At 44.2% G+C, this 8,471-nt stretch overlaps 1 protein-coding gene across 15 annotated transcripts; it reads right to left on the reverse strand.

The window, feature by feature from the left end:
- Window positions 1–200: 200 nt before the first annotated feature.
- MED18 (mediator complex subunit 18) lies at window positions 201–6,652 on the reverse strand. Of its 15 annotated transcripts, none has more exons than XM_069574862.1 (4): window positions 5,791–6,164; window positions 4,990–5,399; window positions 4,060–4,203; window positions 201–1,093 (listed from the first exon to the last, which is right to left on the reverse strand). In XM_069574862.1, the coding sequence occupies exons 3-4, from the start codon at window positions 4,130–4,132 to the stop codon at window positions 540–542; spliced, it is 627 nt and encodes a 208-aa protein (XP_069430963.1). In that variant the 5' UTR covers window positions 4,133–4,203; window positions 4,990–5,399; window positions 5,791–6,164; the 3' UTR covers window positions 201–539. The 15 variants fall into 15 exon arrangements, with proteins under 15 accessions (XP_069430963.1, XP_069430970.1, XP_069430973.1 ...); XM_069574869.1 differs by having other exon boundaries at window positions 5,163–5,399; window positions 5,796–6,097; XM_069574872.1 differs by having other exon boundaries at window positions 5,163–5,399; window positions 5,791–6,083.
- Window positions 6,653–8,471: the final 1,819 nt, after the last annotated feature.

The following is an 8,471-nucleotide window of genomic DNA, read 5'->3' on the forward strand; positions in this document are numbered from 1 at the left end:
AATAACAGGATTATACATTATCTTCCTTATTTGTGTCTGTATTTTTTTTCCACAACAAACACGTGCTACCCGTACAAAAGGTAAAAGCTATCTATCATCTACCAAATTTAAACAAAACACTGTCATATATTTGCTCCAGTTGGTGATGAGTCCATCCCAAATTAGTAGGGTAGTACGGTAAAGAATCAGAATGGGAGACATTTCTCCTTACGCTTTTATTACTGCACAATACAAACTTGGTCTCTATTTTACAAACCTTATACATAAAAAGTTTTCTTCCCGAAAGCTACTTTAGTCCAATTTCCCTTCTTCCTGCAGAAGGATGATCTAGATTCTCCACGTTATTCTTAGCATTTAAGTTAGAAAGCCTGTCACAAAAGTGAACTGGCCATATGAGGAAATCAGTGCAAAAACAACTGAGTTCTCACTGGCTTCCATCCTGAGGGAAGAATGCATGGCTGGCAGTGGTGAAATGGGGCAATTATAACATCTTTTCTTGTAACAGCTGAGGGCAAGCCCCAGTGGACAGATTGTCTTAGTCACATGAGCCTTTTGGGGTCTATTTTCTCGAGGTGAACCAGAGGTTTCAGCTGCTCTGCAAAGTTCCTCATGTCATCAGAGACCATGTCCTGCCCAGCTGGTGCAACAACGCTTAGTTCCACGAGATAGGACAGTGACAAGGCCTCAGTGTTGTCTGTGTTCCCTGGCACCAGGATGCGGAAGATCTTGTATACCACGATCTTCATGATGCCTTTCCGGAACAAGTGTCCCCTGGCAACAAACTCGTGGTCCATGCGAAAGCCCATTTCCATGAGGAAGTCAGTGAGGTTCTCAGATGTTGCAATGTCTACGCAGTTACGCACCAGGGCATGGCGGTTCTTGTCTCCCATCTCTGGCTGTCCCAGGTAGCGAAGATGCCAGGGTGCCCCTGCCCTATCCAGAGAGCGTCGGGCCCTTAGAACAAATGGACTGGCCTGCTGGCCCTTAAGGAGGAATACCATCTCGTGGTCAACAAAAGTCTCGGGTTCCATGTTGTCACATAAACCACGAAGGCGGTGGATGAGGCTTTCCAAGCTGTGATCTAAAACACTTCCTGAAGAAGGAAAAAAGCACTATTGAGTTCCATCTTTCATTTTGGGTAATGGAATTAGCAAGAGACTGAAAAAACTTAAATGAAAAACCAAAATAATTTAGTGCAGTGTTTTGTAAACCATAGGCCCAATATATGAGATTGTAGGAGGTTACACTGCCAAGATATTATGTTAATCTCTTTTCAATTTTTTGTACTGTTTTATTTGGTACTAGAAGTTAGGCCTTGTTTAGTAATGCTAACCTCTAGCAGACTTTGGGGTTTAACAGGCAACAGTATCTACCTAGAATAATTATTTTATTCCATTCTATTATAAAATAATATATATTATTTTATATAAGACAAAAAATACTAAATAAAACAGCATGTGTGTGTGTTAGTTGCTCAGTCGTGTCTGACTCTGCAACCTCATGGACTGTAGCCTGCCAGGCTCCTCTGTCCATGGGATTTTGCAGGCAATACTAGAGTGGGTGGCCATTTTCTTCTCCAACAGAATAGTATATTTCCCTGCAATCTCTTTTCACTTTCCCGCTTTATTTTTCTTTAGCTTATCACCTCAACTCTTTAGTCATCTTTTAACATATCAGTGTATTGACTTTTTAATAATTTTTCTTTCTCTACTGCTGATACTCCAATGTGAGAAACATATTCCTTTATTGACTAAATCTGTTAAAGTAAATAAAAATATACTACTATAACTACAGTAAATATTGGCAGTGGTATTCAAATGACTAAATTTTTGGAAAAGCAACAGAGTGGGTCCCAGTTATCAAAGGACAGAAGATCACAAGAGTAGGGAGTAGGTCCTACATTCAGAACAGTGTCAGCCATGTGTTTTTTCATTCTTCAAACATTTAAGGAGCTTTGTTAAGTGCTGGTTCATACACTTACACTTACTGAATGGCACCATGCTAAGAAGTAGGGGGCCTGGCCTGCCCAGAGATTATAGTTTAGTGGGGGAAATGAAAAAAATAAGTAAACCAATAAACAAGAGATAAACGGGGTGTGGAATAGAGAGCAACCAGTATGGGTGGAGAAGAGGAGACCTCTTTGAGGGCTTGGAATAGTCAGAGAAGATCTCTAAGGGAATGACAACTGAGTTGAGGCCTGAGGAATAAATATGAGATGGCTATGTGAAGGGCTGGAACAAAGTATAGACGCCGGGGGATCAGAGGTAGCAAAGAGCTTGGGGAATCCAAAGAAATGAAAGTGTGGCTGAAGTATGGTAAGCAAGATGGAAGATGATCATGAAATGAGCATTTGGGATGGGCCAAAGCAGGCAGGACTTATGTGTCGCCCATGCTAAAGGCTGTATTTTATTGTACGGCCACTGGGCAGTTATTAGCTCCACACTTTATTCTCCATGCAACAAGGAAAGATATGACTGGATTTACATTTTAAAAAGATCATTCTAGGAAAATTGGTATGGATGCTTCAACCAGACAGGGTCACATGAAAAAAAGTGGCAATGAGGGGAGGCGGGTCCAAGTTAAAAAAGGCTTAAGAGACACGGTTTTCATATGTAATGCATGAGATGATATTATGCCCTGGATCAAAACACAAGATGGAGGAAACTTCTGAATATGAATTATATATTAGATGATATTAGAAATATACTATGACTCTTTCAGGTAATAATGATAGTATTGGGGTTATTAAGGAAAATACGCTTGCTTTTTTAGAGATGAATACTGAAAGTGTTTGGGGGTAAAATGTTACGAGATCTGAATCTGTCTTCAAAAACGGCAAAAGGAAAAAGATAGAGCAAATATGGCAAAAGGTCAGAAACAGACATCTAGATGACTAGATCTAGAAATCTAGGCTGACTGTTCACAGGAATTCCCTGGTCATCCAGTGGTTAGGACTTGGTGCTCCCAATGCAGGGGACCCAGGTTTCATCCCTGGTTCAGGAGCTAAGATCCTGCATGCCATGCTGCTGCTGCTGCTAAGTCGCTTCAGTTGTGTCCGACTCTGTGCGACCCCGTAGACTCTATTTTCTTTTCTCTGAGATTGATTCCTGAATGCATGGCTTAAGCAACTGATGACTGACAGCGGCACTTACTGAGATGGGAAAGGCTGAAGTAGAGGCAGATTGAGGAGTGCAATTAACAATTTTATTTTGTCCATTGTAAGTTACTAAACGGATGATCTGAATTAAAGTCTAAATTCTTCCACTAAAGATTAAATGACCTCCAGAAAATCATAACCCTCCCTGGTCTTGAGCTTTCTCATCTGGGAAAGTTACTTCACTTCTATTTCCTGATCTAGAAGATGGAACTAATAACAGTATCATAACATTACCATATGATCTATTAATCTCACTTCTGGGCATTCACTCCTAAAGAATCCAAAGCAGGATCTTGAAGAGGTATGTGCACACTCATGTTCACTGAGTATTATCTATGATAACCATTTGGGTAGAAGCAATCCAAATGTCTGACAGACAAACGAATAAAGAAAATATGGTATGTACATACAGTGGAACATTATTCAGATTTTTAAAAGGAGATTCTCTTACATGCGAAAGGGTTAATGTTGAGGATATTATACTAAGTGAAATAAGCCAGTCATAAAAAGACACATACTGAATGCTTCCACTCCTATGAGGTTATCTAACGTTGTCAAAATTAGAAACATCAAGTAGAAAGGTTGTTGCCAAGGCCTACGGCAAGGGGAAAGGAGGAATTAGTGTTTAACAGGAATAGAATTTCAATTCTGCAAGATGAAAAAGTTCTAGAGATTAGCTATACAACAATGTGAAATACTTAACATTACTGAACTGTATGCTTAAAAATGTTTAATATGGTAAACTTAATGTTATGTATTTGTGACCATAATTAAAAGTAAATTGGGGAATAAAAGGGTGCCAGAAATTATGCAGGTAGCTTTTATATAACAGCCTCTCATCTCCATGGAAAGCGGAACAGAAAACAGGAAAACAGGTAATTCAAGCTCCCTAGTTCACTTACCCTGCAGCAGGTACTCCATCATGTTAATGGTGCCCCCGGTGACAGGCATCATGGTGACTGGAGGTGCCTCCATGTTTATCTGTTTAAGTTGAAAACGACAGAACTAGATTTGGAATCCCCAGTCAGGTAACGCACAGGATACACCTGGGGAAGAGTTATACTTGTTAATACATGGGAGAGGCAGAGAGAGACCAGATCTGCTTGGGTCATTGGCCTGGAGATGAAAATTCATTCATCCACCCATTCAAAACTTTAGTAACTGCTATAGGCCAGTTTCAGGTGATCCAGAAATACACAAAGGAGGCCTGATCATGGAGTTACAGCATAATCTTTCAGTCTCAAGGTCTGAAACCCTTCAATGGTTTTCTGTGCACCCTGGGACTCAATGTCTTTCTTCTAAAATGAGGCCATGATATTAACCCCCAAGTCTTTGTGGCTCAGATGACATAATGGACCTGCAACTAAAGACTGAAAAGTGACTTAAGGACTCTTGTATGCCCTTCAATTTACAGATGAGGATGTTGAGGCTTGGGGAGGAGCCTAAGGACACACAATAGGTGGGTGGCAGAACCTATACCAGACTAAAATCTAGGCGTTCCACCTCTCTAAAAACCTTTTAAAGAGATTGAAGCGAAAGCACGAAGTTCTTTCCACTGATGCTTTGTGTTAGTCGTTCAGTCGTGTCCGACTCTTTGTGACCCCATCGACTTAGGCCTGGCTTCTCTATCCATGGGGCTTTCCAGGCAAGGATACTGGAGTGGGTTGCCATTTCCTTCTCCGGGGGAATCTTCCCAATTCAGGGATCAAACCCGGGTCTCCTGCATTGCAGGCGGATGCTTTACCGTCTGAGTTTACTAGGGAAGCCCCAATGATGCTTTAGGGCCTCCTAAACCCAGCATCAAAACGTGCCCACTTATACCAAAAACACACCGCCAAGCGCGTTCCAGCCTCTTCCAGGAAAGCGGGGGACCGTATTCACCCGAGCACCTCGGAGCTTTCGAGCAACAATCACCACCCCCAGCCCTAAACTTGAAAACCCCTAGGCAGTGCAACAATTCTCTCGCCTCTTCCCACGTCTGACAAAAACCTTTCGTCGCGCAAACCTCGACACCGCCACTCTGCGACGTAAGGGTGCCGAAAGGACAAAAAAAGTCTCTTCCGCTGTACGGCAAGCAGGGGCGCATGCGCAAACTCCGATGCTGCACGGAAGATGGCGGCCTCCTTAGGAGGGGTCCTTTGGGAGATTCAGGCGGCATTGCAGTCATACGCCATCTTCCAGGAAAATATTTTTTTCAACTGTGAAGACCTGGACGTGTTTTTGTCCAGGAAATCTCTTGGACCTGAAAGGACAAAGAGACCCTGGGGAAGAGAGCTTCAGAAAAAGAGGAGAGATTGTCGTAAAACAGAAACTTATTTTGGGTGGGTATCTGATGATAGAACTTCCCAGTTGCTCAGCGGTAATGAATCTGCCTGCAGGAGACACAGAAGCCTCTGGTTGGATCCCTGGGTCGGGAGGATCCCCTGGAGGAGGACACGGCCGGAGGTTCACTCAGAACAGCTCCCGCTCCTAAGGAAGAGCTGCGCTTGGAGACTTTTGGTCCTCATCTGGCCCCTCCCTCCGGCCGGCGTGCGCGGCCCCGCGGGGCTGGGGTGGGGCCCACCTGCGCCTCCTGGGGGGCGTGCAACCCGCCTCAGTGGGACTCAGTCTCCTAACCACCGCCGCCGCCACACCTTACATCAGTTTGGCTTCTGATGTTTTCATTTCCCTTGCTGAGGTGCTGCTTCTGGGTTAAAGTCATCTTATTGCCTGTCCATTTGTAGACAGGACAAGGTCGCTCGAATAGATCAGGAGTCGAGCTCAGAGTGGGCTTCCCTGGTGGCTCAGATGGTAAAGCGTCTGATCCCCTGGAGAAGGAAATGGCAACCCACTCCAGTACTTTTGCCTGGAAAATTCCATGGCCGGAGGAGCCTGGCAGGCTACAGTCTATGGGATCGCAAAGAGTCGGACACGACTGAGCAACTTCACTCACTCCGGCTCAGAGTAGGTCAAAAGTACACACATGTTGGGAGGAGTGGGAATCAAAACAGAAGGAGGGTTGCCAAGTACAGCCAGGACTAGATGTTCACCATGTATGCTTAATAAAGGCCAGAATCTCATCTGTCTCTGGTGGGAGGGTCTGTTGGTTTCACTGGATCGAATTCAACCGATCCGAACCAGTTTCATGGAATAAAACACTGGACTTCGGTGGCCACTGTTCCCATCAAGAAAGGATGGTCGCGTTTGGAAGTAAACATGTTGGAGAGCTGTAAACACCACAAACCTAAATACAGGTCACAAGGCTGAAACTGGGTCTAATCAGACCTGAAACCAAGGAAAAGAATTCGGCTTTTCCAGCTGGCTCTCCTATGAACTTTTGATGGTTTACTGCAGCTGGATTACAGGCACTTCCGAAGGTAGTGAGTCCTGTGGTGGGTCTTCCAGGCAGTTCTGGATAAGAGGCACTTTCCAGACTTCAAGACCGCAGAAGAAAAGTGCAAGAGTCAACTTTGAGTCAAGCTCAAAGGTAGTAGATCCAGGGACTGACAGATTAACCTACAAAAGTGACAAGAACAGTGGGAAAAACTAGCTGTTCTGCCCCAGGGGTGAGGGAAAATGTCTCAAATTGCAAACACTTACATCTATGATGCCCCAACAGACTTTATTGATTTTCAGTCAAATCATGACAAAGACACCGAAGGCATAGATTCCTCATTTGAGAAGGCCAGTTGGAGGATAAGGTACTGAGAACTGTGGAAAAACACCCTTTATCCTTTGATTCGCTGAAGAAAACACCAGTTACAGGAAGAAGAGAGAAGAACTGCAGACAGGTGAGGTGCCCTTCAGGTTCAAGGTGCACCCATTGCCTTAATTTGTCATCATTAATCTGTCAGAGAAGAAGGTGAAGAATACAACCAAGCCTGAAGGCCCAGATTCAGAATCCACAGCTGGAGGAAGAACTGAAACAGCAGAAAGCAGCAGCTTGCTTCGAGGGTAGTCCAAACACCACCATCTACCTCAAGCCCTTTTGTAGGGAAAGAGTAAATTAGCCAAGATGGCATGGTCAGGCCCTCTCTCTCTTGCCCCACATTTTGTAAATAATGATTATGTAACATCTGAGCTCATTTATAGCACTGCTCATGGGCATCAGGAGGTACTCACTTGGCCAAGGGCTTCTGTTTTTCTCTAAGCATGTGTGAGCTTTACCTGGAAAGCCGTGGTGGGCTATGTTATGGGTATGTGACGTTATGGCTGTTACTACGGCTGCTGATCAGCCAGGAGAAAGACTGCATTATGTTACATTATGGCTGTGTTATGGCCACCTTCTGGTTAGGTTAGGTTATGTGATGTTATGGCTGCCGCTACGGCTGCTGTGTCAGCCAGGAGAGAATAAAGGTGTCTGCAGTTCCTACTGCTCCTTGCATCTTCTTCCAGCCTCTTAGCTCGTGTCTTGCCTACTCTGGATTCAAAGAATAGTGCGGCACAGTGAGACACAGGCTGTAGCTCACCAGGCTCCTCTATCCATGGAATTTTCCAGGCAAGAATACTGGAGGGGGTTGCCATTTCCTACTCTAGGGGATCTTTCTGACCCAGGAATTGAACTCCTGTCTCCTGTGTCTTTTATATTGGCAGGCAGATTCTTTACCACTGAGCCCACCTGGGAAGTCCCTGCTGACCATCGGACTGCCAGGGAATTCCCTTTTTAAACATTTTTAATGACATTTACTCAAATTTTACCTGGCATTTCAGAAGCGGCATTGAAAAAAAAGAATGAGTAAGAAATGGGTGGACAATATGGTAAAACTTGGACAAAGGCTCAGGAGTTACAGGGGTGGGTTTCTGTATAAGGATGTGAGGCCTGGCGCTTAGAAGGGAGCTTGCTTCTATCTTCTGTCGCTACCAAGCTGTGCAACCTTGGGCAATTCACTTCCCCTCTCTGAGCCTCAGCTTCCTTTGTTATAAAATAGAGTTAAAAATAGTACTTTCTGAAGCGGGGGAGGTTGTAAAAATAAAATGAGATGTTTATGAAACACAACATAGAGCCTGGCTTATTGTAAGCAATCAATAAATGATAGCTATTATTATTACACTTTATATCTCTCATTTGAGCAAACACATTCTATCTTAATGAATATATTTTGTGCATGTCTCATCCCCCAAAGTCAGAGAAGGCAATGGCACCACACTCCAGTACTCTTGCCTGGAAAATCCCATGGATGGAGGAGCCTGGTGGGCTGCAGTCCATGGGGTCGCTAAGAGTCAGACACGACTGAGTGACTTCCCTTTCACTTTTCACTTTCATGCATTGGAGAAGGAAATGGCAACCCACTCCAGTGTTCTTGCCTGGAGAATCCCAGGGACGGGGGAGCCTGGT

This window comes from Ovis canadensis, chromosome 2, assembly GCF_042477335.2.
Source record: "Ovis canadensis isolate MfBH-ARS-UI-01 breed Bighorn chromosome 2, ARS-UI_OviCan_v2, whole genome shotgun sequence".
In the NCBI taxonomy this organism is placed as follows: domain Eukaryota; kingdom Metazoa; phylum Chordata; class Mammalia; order Artiodactyla; family Bovidae; genus Ovis; species Ovis canadensis.

Excerpts from the sequence above, each read along its gene's own strand:
- MED18 (XM_069574860.1), bottom strand. The coding sequence starts at position 5,858 with ATGACTTTAACCCAGAAGCAGCACCTCAGCAAGGGAAATGAAAACATC. Across the intron at positions 4,139-5,795 it reads ACATCAGAAGCCAAACTGAT|ATAAACATGGAGGCACCTCC; the intron begins GTAAGGTGTGGC and ends CAACTTAAACAG. Across the intron at positions 1,094-4,059 it reads GATGGAGTACCTGCTGCAGG|GAAGTGTTTTAGATCACAGC; the intron begins GTAAGTGAACTA and ends TTCCTTCTTCAG.